Source organism: Mycteria americana, chromosome Z (assembly GCF_035582795.1).
Source record: "Mycteria americana isolate JAX WOST 10 ecotype Jacksonville Zoo and Gardens chromosome Z, USCA_MyAme_1.0, whole genome shotgun sequence".
NCBI lineage: Eukaryota > Metazoa > Chordata > Aves > Ciconiiformes > Ciconiidae > Mycteria > Mycteria americana.
The window spans coordinates 50,371,697-50,396,153 of record NC_134396.1 but is presented as its reverse complement, the minus strand read 5'-3'; the positions used below and the strand labels follow the sequence as shown (position 1 = coordinate 50,396,153).

General features: G+C 44.1%; 1 protein-coding gene across 2 annotated transcripts; it reads right to left on the bottom strand.

Moving 5' to 3' along the window:
* Positions 1-252: 252 nt before the first annotated feature.
* On the bottom strand, positions 253-20,566 carry RGMB (repulsive guidance molecule BMP co-receptor b). Of its 2 annotated transcripts, none has more exons than XM_075527049.1 (3): positions 20,154-20,566; positions 16,931-17,442; positions 253-3,044 (listed from the first exon to the last, which is right to left on the bottom strand). In XM_075527049.1, exons 1-3 carry the CDS (start codon positions 20,257-20,259, stop codon positions 2,376-2,378), a joined length of 1,287 nt encoding a protein of 428 aa, XP_075383164.1. In that variant the 5' UTR covers positions 20,260-20,566; the 3' UTR covers positions 253-2,375. The 2 variants fall into 2 exon arrangements, with proteins under 2 accessions (XP_075383164.1, XP_075383165.1); XM_075527050.1 differs by lacking the exon at positions 20,154-20,566 and adding an exon at positions 19,811-19,927.
* Positions 20,567-24,457: the final 3,891 nt, after the last annotated feature.

Below are 24,457 nucleotides of genomic sequence, written 5' to 3'. Positions count from 1 at the left end.
TCAATAAACTGGCCTGGTTTGCAGCTGCTGGTCATAAATTTCACTACACAGCTTATTTAGCAGAGGAGAAGCAAGCATCTGCAAGGAAGTATAATGATTGTACTCAGCACATTCCTATCCAACAAGCAATAGCTAGGAAAACAAACGGGGGCTTTGTTTATAGATTGCCTGCCCAGTACATGGCCCACGTCCCCAGTTTCCCTGCACTCCACCAGGGGTCACTAACACCACATTTCAGACGTTTCTCAGCAGGGTAAGCAACTTTATTCTTCTATCATAATTTCAAGTATTTACACACTGCACAGCCACTCTTTTACATAAACATATAGTCACTGGTATATTCATGAACCACATCTGAATGGTTTTGCAAAGACTGACATATTGTGGGGTTTCCAAGCATGAAAAAAAAAAAAATAGCTGTAGCCTTCTAAAAGACAGTTATTTGGAGGGTCTGTGAAAAAAAGTGTTCCCTCTAAGCTTAAGTTCTCCCCAGAGACCATTCACTAGCTTCAAAATATCCAGGTTTGGCATTAACTAAAGCTCTCTTGGTGATGGCAGACTTCAAGAATAAACATGTGCAAATAACATTTTCTCAAGAAATCTCACAGCATGAACAAGAAAAATGGAAAACTCTTTAGAGGAATTACTACATTTCTGAAATATTATTTATCTGAGAGGCTCACAACTCAATGCTAGTATACATATATATAGCATATATATGTATATACATACAGGATCCAGGGACAGAGGAAATTAACTAGTATATGGTGCCTGCCCAGTAAGTATGTGGACTACTGCAAGCAACACTAGGTTCATCCATCAGCTTTCAGCCATGAGAACTTTAAATTCAGAGCACTGATAAGGAAGTTCAGCCACACAAAATAGGGAGAGGCCTGTCACCATCAGGTGAAACCACAGGAGCCACATTATCAGACATATCGTAAATCCACAAGTCTAACTCATCTGAAACAGCACCATCAGACAGCACAGCCAGAACAAGCTGCCAATAGTTTAGTCTAAAATAAATTTTTACCTTCAGCCTTAACTCAGCTCCAACTACTTTCATCTCAAGTATTCCCAGAATAACACCTGTATGCAGTTACCCATCCATATAGGGAATTAATTAGTTTCTTTGAGAAGACTACTGCTGTCCTTACCAGTCAACAGTCCCTAACCTAGTCAGAAGAGTCTTCATAAAAACTAGCTTTCATTCCACGAATAAACTCCATCTCCCTCCTCCACCAAAGCAAACACTAGCTCAAGTTTGCTTAACAAAGGCAAGTGCTATTTGAGTCTTATTCAGATAGCACTTCTAACATATCAGTCCAGTCTCAGATGAACAGTTTTAAGAGTGAAATAAGCCCATCTTGGATCTGGGTTTATTGTAGCATGTATTAAAGCTTCCACTTCTTGCAGCAGATTAATGCACTAAGTAAAACCAACTTTCAGGCCACCAAATCATTCTTGTCCTAGCTCCTCAGTAAAAGTAGTCAGAGCCTGCTGTCTCACTCCCTTCCTCCTTCTGAATGTATACATACAATTAGCACTAAGCAAGGGACAGAATTCAGGCTTGTGATTTCTCCAGTCCATCTTGGAGAATGACTTAACTCTCCAGGTCAGAGGCAGCTGCAATGGTTACATTACATGCTTACACAACTAGACCATTCGTACCTTTAAAAATGATCTTTCCACTGGTTCTATAAAGCTACGTAAGTCTCACTCCAACATGTTCCCTTTTCTTCTTTTGAAGCCCGTGCCATGAAACTAGGAAATGTCAGACTTACAAAGAAGGCTCTGTAATTCATGTTATCCAAGATGGTCATCTGAGCTAATAGGAAGCACTTCACTCTCTCCCTTCAAAGAAGGGATGGCCATTTGTTTGAGGGACAGATTTCCATTCTTAATGATTTTAACTACTGAACCCAGCAAATCACTGATGTCATTACAGGACAAGAGACATACTGTCTCTAGAGTAAGAGAAATGATAGAAAAAACCCACAAATCAATCCAGTTAAAAAAAATTGTTAAACCAAGTAGTACTTACAGGGAGCACCGAGTATTGTATGCACAGGTTTATATGTATAATACACAGTTGCTCTGATACACACATAAATATTTAACACATAAAAAATAAAGTGCTTTCTATCAGGTCCCTATGCAGGGACGTTATAAAACATTTCACCAACTGCAAAACAAATAGATACAAAGAATACTAGATCAAACATACATGAAAACAGTTAACAGAATATGTACAATCTGGTGGGTGTCCTAAGACAAAACATCCCTTCGTATACATGATATATACATATATACTCATCTTTACTCAATATATTATGACAATATATATTTCAAAACTTTGTTATAGACAAAAAACCCTACAAAAATGCAGCAAGAATCAAGCACACAAGTCCAAGACTGAGAAAGAATTTGCTACGCTTGCCCACACAGCCACCTCCACTGCTGGGAAAGATATGCCAGTGCTCTCTTCTGGGGTGCAGTGCTTCCACATCCTGCAAGGCGCTATGAGCAGCAGCTGTGAAGTTAGCATCACCAGTGGTGAGTAGGTCAAATACACATGAGTGAAAATAGATGTCCTTCACCAGCATCTTCTCACGGCATTTGGTGGTGGCAGTTTCCAGTGTGTACACTGACCGGGGATGAGCAGCAGCACCCTGAGGGAGCAACTGCCCCATCACAGGCAGTGGTAAGTGGCCACTATCATCAATACGTTCACTTGAAGGGCAACCATTCACACACAGCTGCAGATCCTGGCTCTCTTCGTACGCCATGACTAACTCTTGAGGCATGCGAATGGCCAATGTTAAGTAGTGCCCAAGCTGGCGTATATACACTGTGGTTCCAATGTACTTGGCGTGCATTTCGACGTATTTGCCACTGACTTTCTCCACAATTTGCAAGCTCTTGGTGTTCCCATCACCTCCACTTGTTGTACCATCAACAAAAGCTGCAGGCAAGTCATCAGTCACTGCTTGATATACTTTCTGATCTGTACAGTCTTGGTATGATTTAAAGATAATAGTTATCTGGGGAGAGGGGAAAAAAAAAAAGCAAAAGTTAGTGGAAAAAAATCATCATTTCAATCCCCTTTCCATTTTGCAGCTGAATATATCTGCAACTGCCCCCTGGCTCAGAGCTTGATAGTTGTCCCCAATTCATGCCTAAAGGAAAACAGTCTATACACATGCCCAAAGCAGTATTTTACCAGATGGCAATTGTTAAATTTGTTCTTAAGTTGGTCTGGGAGCAAGACTATTAGCATGTGGCAACAGGCACAAGGTCAGGAAAGGAAAAGGTTTTATATTTAATTAAGCACCACAACTCCCTCCTGCCTGATGGTTTCTTAACACTTTGGAATGCATCCTGCAGTCACAGAGAAGTATAAGTGCCAAGTAATTCCCACAATGCTAGCCACCACAGCAAAACCAGAATGAGACTGTGTGAAATCATGGAAAGGTACAAGAGAACTCAGCTTCCCCCACCCACAATATTCTCACCACTCCTCTTACAGTGACTGTATGACCCTTGTCAGGGTACTGTATGCTTGTTGGATGTGTTGCCAGGATTAGCTGAGAGAGACTACTTTAAAAGCACTGATGTATTTAGTGCTTTATCAGCCATCAACACAACAGGCAGTGAGATGAGATGCATGACCAGGAAGAACAACTAGTCAAATAACTGCTTAGGGCTTGTGGATCCGCTAGTCCTAGGAACTGGGAGATTTGACACTTCCAGTCCACTGTTGCTACAAAATGTGCCCACAGAGAAACAAGGCAAGACTGAAAGATACTCAAAGACATGCCTTTGAAGAGTGCCTTCCAACACAGAAGCCAGGAGCATAAAGCAATTACTCATTCTTTTAAGATTACAACTGCCCTTTTAAACCTTTACACTTATTTGAATAAGCCACAACAGAAAGAGTAGGTCCTCCACTCTTCCTTGAAGGGAATAATTAGGCTATTTGGCAGACCAAGTTTGGAGTGTCTAGTGGCTTTTCCTAAAATAAAAGTATAATGAGGAATCACATATAAATATCAGAAACAGATATGCTACTTCCTTTACAGTTTCAGAGGGGAGTGACTTCTTGAAAAGGTCAAAGGAAATTTTGCACCAGGAATAGGTATTTTAATCCTTGTTTTCATCATTGACTGATTACATCAAAATTACTTACAGTCTATGATTTCAGAAGTCTGCTACGAGATTCAGAGTACTCCAAAACATATTAGAAGGCATTTTCAATCTAACATTACACTTTTTCCTTAAAATCTACTCTATAGCAACCTCACATTTTAATTTCAGTTAACCAGCACGCTTCTGCACAAAAGCTTTTGCTTTCTGCCTCTCTGAAGTAAGAGCTAGAGGTGAAATAAACAGCTGATTACAGACAATCTGAATAAAAACCTCCACCCTCATTAGCATCACCTCTCCATACCAGTTGTATAAGACAAGAGTCTTCCCTTCTCCCTCCTCCCACCGCAACAATTCCTCCTTTGGAGTATGGAGACATACCCTAAACAGTATTACAGTAGTTTTCAATGTTTGGTTTGTCCCAGTTGGTTGACACTCTGTCCCTCTTTCTGTCTGTCACACACAGAGACAATACATGCCATTTTGATTTCATATGTTCCCACTGGTGCTGTCTGACTGGAATTTTCCTGACAATTTTTCTTTGCGTTTATCAGTTATACAGCTAGCTTGAGACTATTGTCGTCAAGCAATTTGCTAAAGTGATGTCTGTGTGCCACAGCTAAGCTTGAATGCCTATGCCCAAAATGCAGAAAATGCACAGGTGCCCTTGTTGCTGTACAGGTCACTCTATGCTTAGTGAAGTAAGCTCAGCAACCCAGAGAAGAGAAACCCGAGATTTGTCAAGTGATTAGTATTTCTGCATATAATCCAGAGCCTCATGCAGTAAATCAGGTCTTATATTTTATGTAACACAGTTTCAATGAAAGAGACTTCTATCTCAGCCTGCTCAGACAAAGAAGCATTCCTACTTCCTTGAGCACATTTGCGTTGCTCTGCAAGGAAAGAATGATTTACATTTCAACAGAAGTAAAGCTCTAACTCTGCTCAGCACCTGAACAAGTCTGGAGTCAAAAAGAGTTAATGGTTTTAATGAGACACAGAACTGGCTACTTGATAAAACACTTAAGCAAGGCAACGGGCAAAGTTTATCAGGAAGCAGCCACCAAACTATTCTGTCCAAAGCTCCCTCCTCTGCAAGAATGAAATGCACATAATTTCAGGGACAGAGAGGGAGAACAGGACCCTTCACCCTAATGCAAGATCAGCAATAACACTGCACACTGAATGAGGGCTGAACAACTATTAAGTGAATGAAGACCTCCACATAACTTGCAAGGATGCTCCAAACAGAGAATCAACAGATACCAGTAAGACCTTCCAAGGACATATTCATATTTAAACACTGTGGCTCAAGACATTAGGTTTGGATATTGTGTTTTCCGTCATGTGACATCCATCTAATCCATAGGCCACATCAGTAAAACCAGAGTTCTGTATGGTCCTTCCCTTATCACCCAACTCCTACCTCAATCTCCCACCCTGGTACTGACGGATACTCAAGAGCTTGTTGCAAAGAATGAAGCAAAATTCACTGCAAAGCTTTCTCTATTTAAGTTCTCAAGGTAACAGAAAGCATTAAATAGTGAAAAAGGTTATTTCAAACAAATTTAACGTGTTATATGTGTACACGTGCCTATAGTACTTTCTACAGTCTGGCTGGGTTGCAAGAACACCCCCACAAAGCTGCTCATACGTCACTGTTTACAGAATAGAAACTAGCTGCCATTTCTAAACCTAGGACAGAAAAATCCAAAAGCCAGAATCTTCAGATGAAGAAAGTTCTTTTGAAAGTATCTGAGCCTTGTTCTCTGCAACATACAGAACTTAAGCTACTGCAATAAGGAACCCTAAAAGATGAAAATAAGGTTGTTCCAGTGACTTATCTGAAGATACAATATACAAACATCAGCTATACTAAGAGTACTAAAAACAAAAAAAAAAACACCCCACACATTCAATCTGCACTTGAAATACTTCATTTTGGGCTTCATCGTCCCACTCCTACCAATGCCAGTAACTTCATCCTCACTGAGTGTACTGATCACAAAGATTACTTAAATCCCACTGCACATGCAAAGCCTGTCAAGGATGGTGTCACTGAGATGCCGAAGTGTAGAAGACTTTAATGTATCTGTAGAAGGTGCCTGGCTTGTGTGCCTTACACAAAAGCAACACTTTAAACTCTCAATTCTCGTACTAGTCTTCACTAGTGCTGTAATGCAATTACAATGCTGTAGGTCTGCCTATATGTTGCTATTTTACTATATATTTCATAGAATCATAGAATCATTTAGGTTGGAAAAGACCCTTAAAATCATCAAGTCCAACTGTGAACCTAACACTAATAAGTCCAACACTAAACCATGTCCCTAAGCGCCACATCTACATGTCTTTTAAACACCTTCAGGAATGTTGACTCAACCACTTCTCTGGGCAGCCTGTTCCAATGCTTGACAACCCTTTTGGTGAAGAACTTTTTCCTCATATCCAACCTAAACTTCCCCTGGTGCAACTTGAGGCGACTTCCTCTCGTCCTATCACTTGTTACTTGGGAAAAAGACACCAACAACCACCTTGCTACAACCTCCTTTCAGGTAGTTGTAGAGAGCAATAAGGTCTCCCCTCAGCCTCATTTTCTTCAGACTAAACAACCCCAGTCCCCTCAGCCGTGCCTCATAAAACTTGTTCTCTAGACCCTTCACCAGCTTTGTTGCTCTTCTTTGGACACGCTCCAGCATTTCAATGTCTGTCTTGTACTGAGGGGCCCAAAACTGAACACAGGATTCAAGGTGCAGCCTCACCAGCGCTGAGTACAGGGGGACGATCACTTCCCTAGTCCTGCTGGCCACGCTATTTCTGATACAAGCCAGGATGCTATTGGCCTTCTTGGCCACCTGGGCACACTGCTGGCTCATATTCAGCTGGCTGTTGACCAACACCCCCAGGTCCTTTTCTGACGGGCATCTTTCTAGCCACTCCTCTCCAAGCGTATAGCGTTGCACGGCGTTGTTATGACCCAAGTGCAGAACTTGGCACTTAGCCTTGCTGAATCTCATACAATTGGCCTCAGCCCATCGATCCAGCCTATCCAGATCCCTCTGTAGAGCCTTTTTACCCTCAAGCCGATCAACACTCCTGCCCAACTTGGTGTCATCTGCAAACTTACTGAGGGTGCACTTGATCCCCTCATCCCAAGCATCGATAAAGATATTGAACAAAACTGAGCCCTTGGGAACACCACTTGTGACCGGCCATCAACTGGATATAACTCCGTTCACCACAACTCTTTGGGCCTGGCCATCCAGCCAGTCTTTTTTACCCAGTGAAGCATACACCCCCATCCAAGCCATGAGCAGCCAGTTTCTCCAGGAGAATGCTGGGGGAAACAGTGTCAAAGGCTTTAGTAAAGTCCAGGTAAACAACATCCACAGCCTTTCCCTTGTCCACTAAGTGGGTCACCTTGTCATAGAAAGAGATCAGGCTAGTCAAACAGGACCTGCCTTTCATAAACCCATGCTGACTGGACATGATCACCTGGTTGACCGTGTGATGGCACTCAAGATGATCTGCTCCATAACCTTCCCTGGCACTGAGATCAGACTGATAGGCCTGTAGTTTCCCAGATCCTCCTTCTGGCCTTTCTTGTAGATGGGCATCACATTTGCCAACCTCCAGTCAACTAGGACCTCTCCAGTTAGCCAGGACTGCTGATAAATTATTGAAAGTGGCTTGGTGAGCACTTGACCAGCTCCCTCAGTACCCCGGGTGGATCTCGTCCAGCCCCATAGACTTGTGTGTGTCTAAGTGGCGCAGCAGGTCGCTAACCATTTCCCCTTGGATTATGAGGGCTTCGTTCTGCTCTGCATCCCTGCCTTCCAGCCCAGGGGGCTGGGTACCTGGAGAACAATTGGCCTTTTCCTCAGCCTGTGCCACTATGTTTCCCTCCTGCATCCAATAAAGGATGGAGATGTTCCTTAGCCCTCCTTTTGTTGCTAATGTATTTATAGAAACACCTTTTATTGTCTTTTACTGCAGTAGCCAAATTAAGTTCTAGTCAGGCTTTGGGCCTTTTAATTTTCTTCCTGCATAGCCTCATGACATGCTTGTAATGCTCCTGAGTTGCCTGCCCCTTCTTCCAAAGGTCATAACTCCTCTTTTTTTTCCCCTGAGTTCCAGCCAAAGCTCTCTGTTCAGCCAGGCTGGTCTTCTTCCCCAACGGCTCATCTTTCGGCACATGGGGACGGCCTGCTCGTGTGCCCTTAAGGTTTCCTTCTTGAAGAATGTCCAGCCTTCCTGGACTCCTTTGCCCTTCAGGACTGCCTCCCAAGGGACTCTGTCAATCAGGCCCCTAAATAGCCCAAAGTCTGCCCTCCGGAAGTCCAAGGGAGCACTTCTGCTAACCACTTTCCTTACTTCTCTGAGAATCAAAACCCCAGTCATTTCATGATCGCTATGCCCAAGACTGCCTCCAACCATCATATCACCCACAAGTCCTTCTCTGTTCACAAACAACAGGTCCAAGTGGGGCACCTTCCCTAGTTGGCTCACTCACCAGCTGTGTCAGGAATTTATCTTCCACACACTCCAGGAACATCCTAGACTGCTTCCCGTCTGCTATATTGCATTTCCAGCAGACATCTGATAAGTTGAAGTCCCCCATGAGAACAAGGGCTAGCAATCGTGGGACTTCTCCCAGCTGCTTCTAGAAGATTTCATCTGCCTCTTCATCCTGGTTGGGTAGTCTACAACAGACTCCCACCATGATAACTTCCTTATCGGCCTTTGCTCCAATTCTCACCCATAAAAAGTTAACACTTTCATCACCATCATCAAGCTCTAGACAGTCAAAACACTCCCTAACATACAGAGCTATGCCACCACCTCTCCTTCCTTGCTTATCCCTTCTGAAGAACTTATACCCATGCATTGCGGCACTCCAGTTGTGTGAGTCATCCCACCATGTTTCCGCAACTGCAACTACATCATAGTTTTCCAGCTGCACAATGGCTTCCAACTCCTCCTGTTTGTTACCCATGCTGCACGCATTGTTATAGATGCACTTCAGTTGGGCTATTGATCCTGCCACCTTTTTCTGGGGAGAAGTCCTAATTCCTATGTGACTGTTCTCAGGTCCTTCCATGGTTTCTAACACATCAATAACCCTTGCATCTTTGCTGCTGCATGGATCTTCATCTCCATCCCCTACCCCCACTGAGATGGCTAAAGCGCTGCATGCATTAGTATAGAGACATTTCAAATGTGCTGCAGTGTACTTAGCACATCGTGAAGCACACTGAAGGACCTTGCTAGCACACCATCCCTCAAACACTGGCATGCCCCCCCAGGCTTATCACTAATGAGCCTGGTTTTATCCCTCTCCCCCTTCAAATCTAGTTTAGAGCTCTTTCAATGAGCCCTGCTAACTCTTATGCAAAGATCCTTTCCCCGCTTTGAAAAAGGTGTACCCTATCTGTCACCAGCAGGCCTGGTGTCATGTAGACCGACCCGTCAAAATCAAAAAACCTAAAATTCTGCCAGTAACACCAGTCACAGAGCCTGGGTCTTCCTGTTTCCATTGATCATCTGGGTCTTCCTGTTTCTTCCAACACCATTCCCTGCAACTGGAAGAACAGAGGAAAAAACTATTTGTGCTCCTGATCCCTTAATCAGTCATCCCAAGACCCTGAAGTCTCTCTTGATTGCCCTTGGGCTTCTTATTGCAACTTTGTTGCTGCCTACATGATAAAGCAATAATGGATAATAATCTGAGGGCCATGAGGGTAGGAAGTTTTCTTTTCACATCTTTAAGCCGGCCTAGCCCTCCCACAACAACAGGACACAAATCCAACTCCCATGTCTAGAAACGCAATTTCAGGGACTCAAGTCTTCTACACCTGCTACAGGCAAAATTTCTGAGGGAAGAGTTCAGACAAAACCTGCCTAAGAATTAGACTTCATCCAGATGTTACAAAACACAGATATGAGGTACCACACGCAAGAAGGTGACACTACTTACTGAACAGGCAGTGACTCTGGAAAAATCTGAAGGTTGTTGTTTGTTTTATTTGTTTGTTTTTTTTTTTTTTTAATTTATTTTTTTTATTTAACATAGAAGGACAGAAGGTTCTTGTCCTTCTATGGACAGATTTTGATTTTGCCTAGTTTTACTCATAATTTTATGGTAATAGTCCCCAAGTCCATTTTCCTTCCTTCCAGTTCATCGGTAGGTAACTGCATAGCATACATAACATTCAAGACCATTGCATGGTCTTGCAATCCCATCCAAAAGCTTTTAGAGTTCATACATACATACAGGAAAATTTAAACCTGAATGCATTAAATAACCTTCCAATCACCAATTGAAAATGTCACAGCTTTCCAGAGGCCTGCAACAGGTGTGAAGCGTGTGAGTATCTCAGAAACCAAGCATCACTCATTGAAAAATGGCCTATGCCAAAAGATGGAAGTAGACAGATTTAATAAGGGGAAATCATAAGGACTCATAAAATTTCAGTTCAATAGCCTCATTTCAACAGGCTAGTTCCTTTTTATATGCATAGCAGGTCTTTTGGGATGAAACAAAACTGAAAGGTCTGTTACAAATGCTAATGACTGCTCAGTCCGTCAGACAGCACTAGGCATCATCCAAAGCAGGATTTCTTCACATTTCTCTCCATATACCCATGGTTTTGTGGTGCACTATTTGCTGAAGTCAAGATAGCTCAAGGACACCGCAAGAAGTGTATGTGCAAAAGACACTTTGCTTCTTCAATGCATATTGGGGGTGACGAGGGCAAACTGTCCGGGGAAGATTTAGGGACTGCCTCAGTGATGCTGCTGGAGTCAACTTCTTGGAAGCAAGAACTGCTGGCAGTGTTACAAAACTAAATACAGTAATCCCTCTTCAGCCTGCTTCTGTGGTACAGAAGCACCACAAGACATTTTATCATGACACATTCCTATTTCATGTCATGGGAAGAGAAGGCATGTGGATTCCATGCACAACAGAGAAATAAAGAGAAAGTCAACCTGAAAACAAGACAGTTCAGCATTAGATGATTTCCAAAAGGAAAGCCAGGATTACTCAGGAAAGCATTTCTTGAATGCAGTTAAGCAAGAAGCTCACTGTTCATAAATCACTCCAGAAATCAATCTACTATTGATTAATTTCAAAACTACGCAGAACTTGACCATAGTTAAGCATCCTTAAGCAATGGGAACAGTAGCTAAAACATTCCACCTCCTTTTCTCAGGTGGACAACCCAAGAAGAAATGTTCTCTCCTTCCCCCCCACATTGGGACTATAAAGCTTATATGGCAACAAACAGGAAAGTAAAGCCTGTTTAAGTGCACAACATTAACATTTAACTCTCATTGCTGTGTCTAAGAAAAAACTGCCACTTATAATCATTAATTTATTCTCTGACCTACTGCCCCCAAGAGACCCCCAGAGGCTTTAAAGACATTCACATAAATGCTGCTGGGTGAGTTTGTATGCATCTCTCCAAAGGCAGGCATTGAAAGCACTGAATTGTCTGTAATAGTTGTCCAGCAGCCCCACAAACGTCACAGACAGGAAAACAGTTTAATGCCTGACAAACTGTCATAGCTTATCCTACAAAACCACATCTAGTAATGCCAGGCCGTCCTGAACACCAGGAAGCAGCATTGTTTATCTTTACACCAGTGAAGCTCAGTAAGTTTGCAAATGGGGAGTGTTGATCTGCCTGAGGGTAGAAAGGCTCTACAGTGGGATCTGAACAGGCTGGATCAATGGGCTGAGGCCAATTGTATGAGATTCAGCAAGGCTAAGTGCCAGGTCCTGCACTTGGGTCACAACAACCCCATGCAATGCTACAGGCCTGGGGAGGAGTGGCTGGAAAGCTGCCTGGCAGAAAAGGACCTGGGGGTGTTGGTCAACAGCCAGCTGAATATGAACCAGCAGTGTGCCCAGGTGGCCAAGAAAGCCAATAGCATCCTGGCTTGTATCAGAAAAAGTGTGGCCAGCAGGACTAGGGAAGTGATCTTCCCCCTGTACTCGGCGCTGGTGAGGCTGCACCTTGAATCCTGTGTTCAGTTTTGGGCCCCTCAGTACAAGACAGACATTGAAATGCTGGAGTGTGTCCAAGGAAGAGCAACAAAGCTGGTGAAGGGTCTAGAGAACGAGTCTCATGAGGCGCGGCTGAGGGGACTGGGGTTGTTTAGTCTGAAGAAAATGAGGCTGAGGGGAGACCTTATTGCTCTCTACAACTACCTGAAAGGAGGTTGTAGCAAGGTGGTGGTTGGTCTCTTTTTCCCAAGTAACAAGTGATAGGATGAGAGGAAACGGCCTCAAGTTGCACCAGGTGAGGTTTAGGTTGGATATGAGGAAAAAGTTCTTCACCAAAAGGGTTATCAAGCATTGGAACAGGCTGCCCAGGGAAGTGGTTGAGTCACCATCCCAGGAGGTATTTAAAAGATGCGTAGATATGGTACCTGGGGACATGGTTTAGTGGGACCTGGCAGTGTTAGGTTAATGGCTGGACTCAATGGTCTTAAACGACTTTTCCAACCTAAATGATTCTATCATTCTATGATGTCCTCCAACAAAACCGTAGTATATACTACTTCTGAGCAATAAAGCCAAATTAATCTTTATCTTAGGCAGGATGTCCATAAAGACGAAAAAAACCAATCACCCATGATCAGTTATCTGATGCTCCTACTTAGAAGAACTGGAAGACAAATGTTTTAATATTACTTAAAGGACACCAAGTACAATGTGTTCAGTCTGCAACAACTTCCTGCAAAAATAGAAACTATGCTACAAAAGACATATTTAAGTATTTTTGACTCTGGGAAAAAGAACACTTATACCCAATGTTCCCCTAGCCTCCTAATACCACCAATTCCCAGGTTCAAAGCTTTATGCCCAGTAAGTCCACTACAGTAAAAGGTCTGTGGTTTTTTCCTTCTCTGTCCTTCCGTTCACTCTCTCACCCTCAAGCTATCCACTATGGAACACCTGGATACGAAAAACTCCACTTCCAATTGCCGCAAACAAGAAGGAAAGTTTTCCATAGGCAAGCCCAAGCATTTCTGCCTCATTTACTATTCGGGGACAACTACACTAGTGATATCCAGAACACCTGTCACAGCAATGAAAGCCAATAAAGACTTTGTACCCCTCCAAATAAAGCACACAATAAATAATTTAAAAAACCCACCTTCTATTTAATGCATTCTACAATACCCTTCCTACCTGCTCCCTCTACAGCCCCTTGTAATAGCCATTTATCCTCAGGAAATCTGAAAACAGGTCCCAAGACAGGGGAGCTCTTTATGTGTAGCTGGAGAAATCAGACATAAAGATGCCAGTGACCTACCCAAAACTCATACAGGAAGTCTGTCAGAAAGAAAAAGAAAGGAGAGATTGAACTCAGTTTCCCAGCTACTTGGTGATGAACCTTCATTCTCCATCTGAAAGGCCCTAGGATCCTATGCCAGGGGGCATAAGCACATCAGACAAGCTCAAAAAAAATGGAGTTTCAAGTTTCAGCTAGACCACAGAACGTACAGTAGCTTTGTTCGCTGTGAAGAAACAGATGGTGTTACTATGGGCATCACAAATATGCAAAACACCTACAAACAAATCGCCAAGAGCATTTTGTGAATAAATACACAACTCCCACAAGAGGACATACCCTTCCAATTAAGGAATTAAAGGAAGTGTTTTCCTGCTTTTCATACTTTCCTGCCAGATATGCAGTATGGGGGGTGGGGGAAGAACATACTTTTATTCTTCACATTCTTTTTTAAAATCTCCTCCTGGCATTCTCTTGTCCTTTATGAACTTACTGGATAGCCCTCAGACTGCTGGGGTTACTCAAGTCTCAGAGGTTTTGGAGAGAGAAGACAACTTACTTTACAGATAATGCTCCCTTCATTGCTAATTCCCTTAAAGCTTGGTACACCAGAAAGGTATGATAAATTTGAAGGTAATAACTACCTACAAGGCCAAGTGATGGTATGCCCCTTTCAAAAGCATGCTGCATATGGGGTGAAGATTACAGCTTCTTAAATCACTTCCCCTAAAAGAGTGCACTCAGGACAAACTAAATTTTCTACTCCTTTTGTCTTTGCTTTCATTAGGTCTGCTTTAGAGTGGATTAAGTAGGCTAGTTAGCAGTTTAGTATTTGCTTTGGCTTCTGCACAATTTAAGTTCAGCATAAACCTTTATTATTTCCCATTAAACATCTATCTCAAATATCTGCAATGAAAAATCAGCAAGACTAACAATGGGTAATGTTCCAGAAACTTTTCTTACAAAGAAGGTAGAAGACCTATTTGCATGCTCTCAGCTAGGAAAAAAACACTACGTAGATAAGAGTCACTGAACTTCTCTTGGTAGCTCTTTAAAGGCACCTTAACCTACCCTGTGGCCAAAATTAGAAAAGTACACCCAGCAGCAGACAGTCTACCACCACAACCAAAATGGAACACTTGCAGAGAAAAATGTTAGAGGAATGAAACTAGCAGTGGCAGTGTAGTTTAACAAGCCTTTTCTGTATCTTTTACAGCAGCCTGCGCTATAAAGAAATAAAGGAGTCAAGAGGATGCATTAGAGATATTAAAACTTATCTTGCTAAGTTACTTGTACATTCATTTCCTACAAACAGGTGTGCTGATAAGTTTGACTACCTGCCAAAGAAAGAAAAAAGTCAAGGACTGTACAACATGTAACAAATATTAGCGTTAGAGACATTTCTAATGTCCTAAACCATACATCTTATTTCATTTAATTGCTTCCACACATGTAGCCGTACTTGTGCAATAGCAGGGATGTTACACCACTGTTATAAAAGAGAAAAATGTATTACCACTTTTTCCAGAATGACAAGTCAAAGAAAACCACAAAAACATTGTGAATAAATAAAGACAGAAGGTATGCCCTTTAAAACATGTACTTTCCCCCAGTACGTACAGACATCTATCTCCTGAACTTCTCTTGTTTATCTGTTTGAGAAAACATCTTCTAGCATAACATGCTACCATAGCCAATCATTTTCAGAATGTGGCTAAAGGGTAAGATAAGATCGCTTATCTACTACCATCACACCCACACAATTTGTACACAAGATGACTCTCAACTTTTTCCTTCAGTACTACCAGGAACAAGGAAATAAAGGACATTCTGCAAGACTTAAGCAAAACTGAGGATAAAAGCTTACTGCAGATTATGAAATGCAGCTTTTTATTGTACTTATTTAAGAGTCTTTAAAAAAAAGCCACTGGACCAGATTTCAAGGGACCTAAGTCTCTTTTGCAAAGTTTATTCAGGTTAGCCTCATCCCCTCATTTTATACTCCTTCAGAACTCATTCATGATGCAGACTGTTCTTGGAACAGGAACAAGTTAAGAAAAGGTGATTATGAATTTCAGTGATGTATCAGTCCATCTGGTTTCTGGCAAATGCAAAAATTTGCCTCACTCATACAAGCACTGACATTAGAAAGTACCTCAGAAACCACGGTGAATGCAACAGCAAGACTGATTTTCACTTACTAATATTACTGCACAGCCATCTCCATGGAGGGTGTGCAGGCTCTAACCTACTGTGACCAGCATGCCCTGCTCCTGACCCAGAGTATATAATAAATAAATTTATATATATATATATATATAAATATATATATATATAAAAAATTATAAATAAATAAAAATAATAAACTACTTGGAGCTAGTTTAAGCTCTAATAAAAAAACTACTTAGAGCTTAGCAGAACAGTGAAAATTCTCCAATATTGATGGTCTTGAAACTGCATACACTTAGCCTGACATACCTTGACAATACAAGAGCTACACTACCACAGTTAAAAAAGGCCATTTCACTCCAAAAAGGGAACAAGAGATGTGACAGCATCAGCTTCAAATGTATGTCCAAGTAATTTATTTTACTGATAGAAAGATACCCCCAAAAGTTCAGAGCATTTTTCACCCCTGGCTCTGCAGGTAAATCTAAGGACATCTCAGCAGGCTCATGCTTTATTCCACCTTGTTTTATTTCTACAGACACACTTGCTATCTGCCTTCAACAGAAAGAGACAAGTACTTTTCTTAAGGTAAAGAAATGGCATAAGCTATCAATACTAGTGCATGTCTTCCTTCTCTAGCCACCTCAAGTGGCTGAGAGCAGAGCAATCTTAAGTCTCGCCTGTCTGAACAGGGACTTACACTCTCAGTAGAATTTTCAGGATGCTGCTTCTTTAGTAAAGCCAGGGTACTAAGACCTTCTGACAACCACTTAGCATCAGTGTAACTTTTTTGCTACCTCCTCTCAATTCTCCACAGTTCCCCTTCTTGCCTCTGCTCTGAGGCCTCAGTGTCTTGGTAACTCATTTGTTCTGCCACTCTGTCAATATTTTTTGTTTTCTACGTACAGTAGAAAGGCTATAGGCTATACAATTTAGAGAATTAATGAAAAGCAGTGACTTACACTCTTTCCTTGCTCCTTGCCTAGAACTCCTACTTAGTGCAGAGGTAGTCACAGATACCGCAATGTGGTAACTGTTTTAAAGCGTTATATTTAGTATCCTTAAAGGCTTATGTGGTGATATGTACAGGGTTTTCTTGTGGTGGGAGGAGCAGAAGGAAGAAAAGGACCTGTTTTAAGTTTTGTTTGATTCTCAGAAAAGAAGAGGCTAACAGTTTTACTTTCTTAGACTACCTCATGGAAGATTCTCAAGCGCCTACACTTCTTAACTGTTACGGGCTAAGCGACTTACTCTACTGTCTTGGCCTTTTACTTCTGTATGCCTCCACAGTGCTTAAGAACAATCCATACCTTATTTGTAGCAGTAGCACTGGATCCTGGGACCACAGGCACATTGGTCACTTGCACTGATAAGTAGTTATTGTCCATGAGGGGCCAAGCACCTTCCACTTTGCATGTCTGGAAGTGATCCTTAAAAGTCCTCAGATGAGGATCACCAAACAAGCCACAAAATAGGTAAGTAGGAGGAGGAGTCTTCTCCCCTCCCTGATGTTCTCTGGGTTCTGTGTGGCCACTGTAATTGCAGGGATCGTGGGTCACTTCAGGGTTGGTGGAGGATGTGGGTCCATCTTTGGAACAGTTTCTCTGGCTCATGAGGTCGCTGATCCCAAGCACTGCAGAATGGTAGACTAAGTTTCCACGGCATACTTTGGAATTGCGATAGGTACAGGCAGAGTATGCTCGCAGGGCCTTGCAGAACTCCAAATCAAAGCCCTCAAGAGCCGAATTTAGATGTGAAGTTAAGGATACAAAATCGGTGGTGCACTTCTGGATTCGACAAGGTGTTTGCAGCTGGCAGTCACCTAAGCACAAAACAGATGGCACAGAGAAATCAAGCAAACCTCTTAGATTGCAATACGCCATTCCACACCACAGGTACTGCAGAAGACAACTTCAGGACAATTTACAGTGCTCATCCATTGGGGAAACATTATATAATACAGAGAAAGGGGTTGGGAGGCAGAAAGATAGCAATACAGACCATCTCAAAGGCTGAGATGACCCATGCATGACTTAATCCATTACTTGATATTGTCTAGATGGAAATTAAGAGCACTAACTTGTGCCAAGCATGAGCCCAGCATTTCTTTCTAGATATCAAGGTGATGATGCCATTCTGAGCTTAAGTTAATCACTTAGTAAGCAAGTCTCTCCATTTAGTCTTTCAGTCTTTCTTTCTCCAATTAGTCTTTTCAGTCTTTCAATAACTTTACAGCAGTTACTGAACTTTTAAACAGAATCCTGCCCCTCAGAAGGGTGTGGTAAAGGCAGCAAGCGATACACGTTTAGAAAAAACAGACTGAATGAAGCAGAAATCAAAGCTTCTCTTCTAGAAAGCAGGGTGGGGGGAAGGAGGGTAGGGAAGTGGGCACTGCCATAGCTAAAGCTTCACTGCTTGCTTTCTGGGACTAATGAGTGAGAAAACCCACAGCTGTCTGAAGTGCAAGCTGCCAGCTAAGGAATCCATACACTGCACAGTAACTCTTGCAGTGTAATTCAATAATAAGACAAAGGGCAATGAAACCCTCTCCCCACAAAAACCTGAAGTACTTATCGGATGTACACAACAGGTACACTGTTCAGTTTACATGAACAAACCAGTTAGACCTTATCTGGTTCACCTGATTTCCACAAAGAAAGCATAATTACCATCCCAGCAAGCAAACTGGAGTTTTATGCCCCCTCCTCTGCAGCTCTCGCTGTCATGATCTGAAATCCTTCCGGATTCTCACGGCAGTTAACAACGATCTTCTGCAGTAACTTTTACACAAGAACTCACGAGAAGCAGAAACAAAACGAACAAGACTACACACTGCACTAAAGGAAACAGAGCCACACATTCCACAGGGGTTAAAACTAGGAGGACCCCAGTCAAAGTAGAGATCAGGTTCCCTCCCATCCAAAGAGCTGAAAACAGAAAACAGACTTTCATAAAGAATACGTGCAAGACTTCATGCAATAGCTGTCTAAGCATCCAAAACTATCTACTAAAAACATGCTGTGCTTATTTGTTCCTTTTATGACCTATAAAATTCAGCTGTGCACACACTAATCTGTAATTTCAAACTGCCATGAAGCAGATTTTGAACACCACAAAAATGCTTACAAAGATACATGGAAGTATGAAAAAAAGGGAAAATACAGTATACCTTACAGATACTCTTCTCTCTCCCCACAAAACCCTCTTTACAACACTTCCCACTTGTTTTGTGTGACCTCAAAGTGAAATAGGCATGGGTCTAGTCTGATTTTAACAGCCTAATTAAAATGTTCCTAAACTCCTGAGACATGAAGAGTGGAAAATGGACTGAATAGTAATGTAACACTTTCCATTTTTAAACACAGTTGTTTTCTTCAGTTCACACAGGGATGAGAGGATAGTAGCAATTTCTTTGCTTGCCCCCTAGCTGACCCTCCTGTGAGTCAGTACTCACATAACTTACCCTGAATATCCAAGCCATGAATTTATAAGGGCAATATGTTTTGCCAGTGATGGGTAGCTAACGCAAATCTCCTGTCAAAATCCCAAGACAACACAGAGTAGAAGGAGGAAGTCTCTAACCTACAGCCAAGCGTGACCATGAACTGTATGAGTAAGCAGTGTAAGTTTCTCACATGATCTTTGTGCAAGTGATATGTAACTTTGCAAAATAACAGAAAAAAAACCCAATCCTGTGTTTTCAGATATACAAACAAAAAAGACCTATGCCAAGCAAAATGAAACAGGCAACGTTAGTTCAGAGCCTGAATTTCAAAGCATCAAAACTTTTCTTATATTTCCCTTTAGTTATGATTTGCGATAATATTTTAATCACATACAAATCAGTCTAGCTAAGCAAGTCAGTCAAGTTATCAAATAACCTAATAAATCTGTCCTTCCACACTCCGCAACTTTATGAAACCTGCTTGCTGCTTTCAGTGGATTCTTGGTACAGAGAGGGGTGAAGGAACAGCAATTTGACTAAAATTGGATGACCTCTCCCTACAACTCACTTCACTAAAACTATAAATATACAAAAGCGCTCAAGCTAGAGAATTTTCACAGAACTACAACTGCTCAAATCACTTCTGAGTTGAAAACACAGACCACTTTAGCAGGCATCCGCAGTGTGTGGGATACCTTCCACCTTCTCCTCAGTTTCCAATCCGCCAAGCAAACGCTGGCTCTACCTGAAGCAAAAAGAAACAGCAGTTCCCCGCGTCTGCAGGCAGGAAGCCGCACAGCCCGATGCTTCTGGGCTTCGCCCCCATCACTTCCAGCGCTGCATCAGCCTTCTCAACGGCAGGCTCCCGCCCCGCCCCGCGCAGCTCCTGCACGCTGCCCACGCAGGGGGGAGGGCGCGCCCAAGCAGACACCGCTCGCAAGCCCGCACCGGCCCGCGCCGCCCGAGCGTGTAACACCTCCCCCCGCGGCCAGGCCAGGGCTGCGGCTGCACTGCCCCGCGGCGGCGGTCCTCGCCGAGCCCCGGCCCCATACGCTGTGGCCCCCTCGGGGCCCGGTCCGCCCCAGTACCTAAGCCCAGTAGCAGCCCCAGGGCGACGAGGAGGCCGAAGACGGCGAGCGACGGCCGGCGCGGCGGCTCAGCCCCAGCGGCGCGAGAAGGCGCAGCTCTCCCCATGCCCGTCCATGCAGGTCCCCGGGCTGGCGGCGGGACGGGGCCGCGGCATGAGGCGGCAGGCAAGCAACCGCCTTCTCGCTGCTTCCTCCTCCTCCTTTTCCTTCAGCGGCGCGGCGATCAGCGGAAGACGCCGGGCCACAGTGAGGCGGGCGCGGGGCAGCGCGGCATAGCGACAGGAGGAGACGAACACAAAGGGAAGGAGCCGGGGAAGGAGGAAGGGAAGGCAGGCGGGCGTTGGCGGCCGGCAGACCGGAGCAGACCGCAGGCCCCGCTCTGCCGAGCGCACTGCACCCGCCCCGCCCGGCTCGGCCCACTGCCTCTCATTGGCTGTTCGGCTTGTCCGACAAGCCCCACGACGTGCCGTCGGCGCGGCCCCGCCCCCCAGGCCGGGGATGATTCGAGTGGGAGTGGTGTCCCCAGCTCCCCCGCCCCTTGCCTCCTGCCCGCGGGGCGCTGCGCAAAAAGCCCCTCTTCCGTCCCACCGGACGCGGCCCCGCCTGCCTGCGCCGGCTCCACGGCGTACGTCACTCGGCCGCGCGCTGCCAATCGCGGTGGCGGCCCCCAGTGATCCCCGCGGCGGTGATTGGCTGCGCCGGCACACACGCGGTGGGAGGGTCCGCAGTGCCACGCGCCGCCGCCAGGGGTCGCGCGCGGCCCGCGCGGGCCTGGCCAAGCCCGGCCGGGTGCAGGTACGCCGCCGGGGCACGGCAAGTAGCACCGCAGCCGGAGCGGCCCAGGGGGCTCCGCCAGGCGGGGGTGAAACCTCCTGTAGGCGGGCCCGTCCCGGCACAAGCCATATCCGCGGCTTTTTCATAGCAGCCAGAGGGTTCGCACCCCCCGCTCGTCCCCGACAGGGCTCCAAGCACACCCGTGGGAAAAATAGCGAAATTAAACGGACGTGTCAGTGCAAGAAGATTCCATAAGAAGCACTAGATTTTGAACTAGCCGTGGCTTACTTTCCAGAAGGCAGGTGTAACGCCTGAGCCGCTCCCCCGTGGGCAGCATCTCCAATCCCAGGAGGCAGCAGCACGGGCGGCTCCTCCCGGGCCGTCTGGGAGCAGCAGGGCGCACCGTGTTCCTGTGTGCCCGCCCACGGGGAGGGCAGAAGTCCCAGCACTACGCCCGTGGTAACTAGCCCACGCCGCACCGGGTGCTTACATTTTGACTCTAGTGTGCTGCTTGGCTCACTGGGGTCAAGGCTGCACCGTGCTCTCTCACTGGACAGTACGGGACGCTTTGCAGATTAGGACCTGCATATCAAATACGTGACAACACGGACATGGTGAGTGGCCCTGCTGTGGGGGCAAGAACAAGGCCTGCACAGAGGTGGCTCTGCATCCGCGTTGTGGAGCACACTGCTGCAGGCATGCCAGCCCGTGCAAGATATATTTGCAGCCTGCCAGGGCTGCTGAGGTAGCATGTTTCTTGCCCATTTCTCTGGGGAAACTCACGCCACCTTCTTGATGAGATTAATTTCATCAGGCAAAAACTGCAAAAACCTGAAAGCACAGCAGCCTCACAGCTGCACTGGCATTGTTGTTTCTTGCTTCTTTCCAGCTGAGCAAAGACAGTCATTGCCATGTGTCGTGACCTCTGCATGCACCCTGGTCTTGCATCCCAGTGCTGGGCCTGAGGCCTGGCAGTTCTACCCAGCAGGGGCCCACAGGGCCGCACCATGCTGCCCACCGTTGAGAGATACCTGCGGAAAATGCATGCTGCTGGCACTGACCCCAGCTGCCTTTTCAGCATCACCTGGTGGGGACCACCCTCTCACCCACCTCGACTTCAAGAAGGGAACACATTTTAGGCACAGAGCAGGGAAAACCCCATGGTACCCCTGAAGGTTACATTCATGGGAAGCACTCCAGATTGGGAGCTATTTGCTTTATAGGATGCAACCTACAGTTTACAAACTCACAGCTGAATCCAGATGTGCACCTGGACAGCTCGGCAATACTTCCCTTCCCTTTGTGGTCCCCAGCCCCCGTGATCTCAGCATCTCTGAGCACCAGCTGAGACTGCTTAAAGGCAGGTGGAAGAAACTCAACACAACGACACTCAACACAACTCAAAAAAAGGCAAAAAAAAAGTGCAAAGAATAGACAGCTCTTCTCTTTCATTTCCTTTCATAGATGAGCTGTCTTGTATCATATCTTGTACCATATATAGTGGTGGTCTTGAAAAGAGCTAAAATCCCCAAAGACAAAAAAGAAATGCTGTAAATATCTTAGTTGCTCAATGTTTCCTTTTAGTCTCCTTTTCGCAGATAATTTGGCCTAGCTTGCCAGTATTGTTGGCCTTAAGTAAGGAAGCTTAGATAGTAGAATTGCTAACGAGCTTTCTTTATTTGACCTAATCATTAGAGTAAGAATGCTTTGCCTGTGTTAAATCCTTGGTTAGCGGAGATAGTTGCAATGTAGATAGATAAAAAGGAATTCTTCAGGCCCTGTGTCCCTGGAAAGGGCTGATAAGGAGAAACTACACAAGAACCACCTGATTTTGGATATGCAAGGAAGGTATGAGCAAGACAAAGATGGACTGAGCATGCGTAAAGACAAAGTTCAGTCAGCGGTCAGAGTGATGAAGACTACTGACTTCCTCCAACGACCACCAGAGGATCCCTAACGACCACCTAAGGACTTAAGTACGCATGCGTCAGGGACATTTACATATATTAATGAGTTCCAAGAAATCTCATGTTTATATAAATTAATCTTATGAATATGTATATTTTGCAACATATAACCTCTGTGATCTTGCTTGTTTGTCGGAGCACTTGTGGCGGAGCGATCCCCAGTGCTGCCCAGTGCTGCAATAAAGAATACCTGCTTAATAGTCATCCCGACTATTGAGTTCTGATTTCGGCTTTTCACGGCAACAGTCTTGGTAGTGTTAGGTTTACGGTTGGACTTGATGATCTTAAAGGTCTTTTCCAACCTATACAATTCTGTGATTCTGTGATCATTTACCTAGCAATCTGGTATCTCTGTACTTTTATAGTGATGCTTATTATTAGCAGGTTGAGAAATACCTCTGATCATCACTGATTTTAGCAGAATTCATGTTTCACATCTATATCACAGATATTTGAAGTGCTTTCCAAGCAGGAATTGATGTTTGGAATATCCCCCAGAGACGTGGCCCCTACACATTTCATCTGTACAGAAGCACTGTCATGCCAACACTATCCCAACATACAGAAAATTATAGTTTTCCTCTTTTTTAAAAGGCAAAAATGGAAGGCAAAAGAGAGGTGTCAAAAAGTTAAAACTTTTATGATGAAACTTTATATATTAATGTAAAAAGGCTATATGCCATCTTAAAAAATTCAAATCAAACATCCCAACTAGCTTCTGCTCTGACACTCATTTCTTTGCTGTGACAGAAACCCTACATACGGAAGACCCAGGTCTATCTGTCTAAAGATTCTGTGCAGAAAAAAAAACCACTTAACTAGTTTTTCTCCTTTTTTTGGCACTTAGAAAATTATTGTAATCCAGTAAGTTCCTTTTTATTTTGCAGAGGAGGACTTAAGAGGAAGGGGTTTTGTCAATAACATTCGTGCCGTCTGTTTCACATAGCCTCATTACTCTCAGCCCAGTATCTCTAAGCACGTATCAATCGTTGGGATAGCAAGACTGGAACCTTAGCATCCTGCAACACACATTCTCTCAGTAAAAGGGATAGAAAAAGGAAGCACAACATACTTAAAAAAAAAAATCAAAGTTTATAGAAAAGTTTTTAGTAGAATGCCATTTTATGCATTCCTAAATGCCACTGAAAGAAAAAAAGAAAGGAAGAAATGACAGGAAATACAAAAGAAAGGGTGACATTCTAATAGTCAAAGATGGAAGGTGAGCATCCTTCATCCCTACGTTACTAGTACAGCCACTGTCCTAAGTAATGTTACTGTTTCACCGATGTTATTCTTTACAGAAATCCCTCTGCTCAGTGTCTGTAGTGGCAGCTGCTAAGAGCTCAGTGGTTTTAGAATTTAGGACACTATTGTTGCATGTAGACCTAGGCAACACTGCACATTTTTCCTTGAAGAACTTGATTTCCTCCTCAGTTACACTGATATACTTGCATTAGAGGTACTCCAAATGTCGTCTGGTAACAAATAAGAGGAGAAAGGTTAAAGGAAGGCTTAAAACTAAGGAGTTTCTTTACCTTGGATGGAGGCCTCTGAAATAGTTGG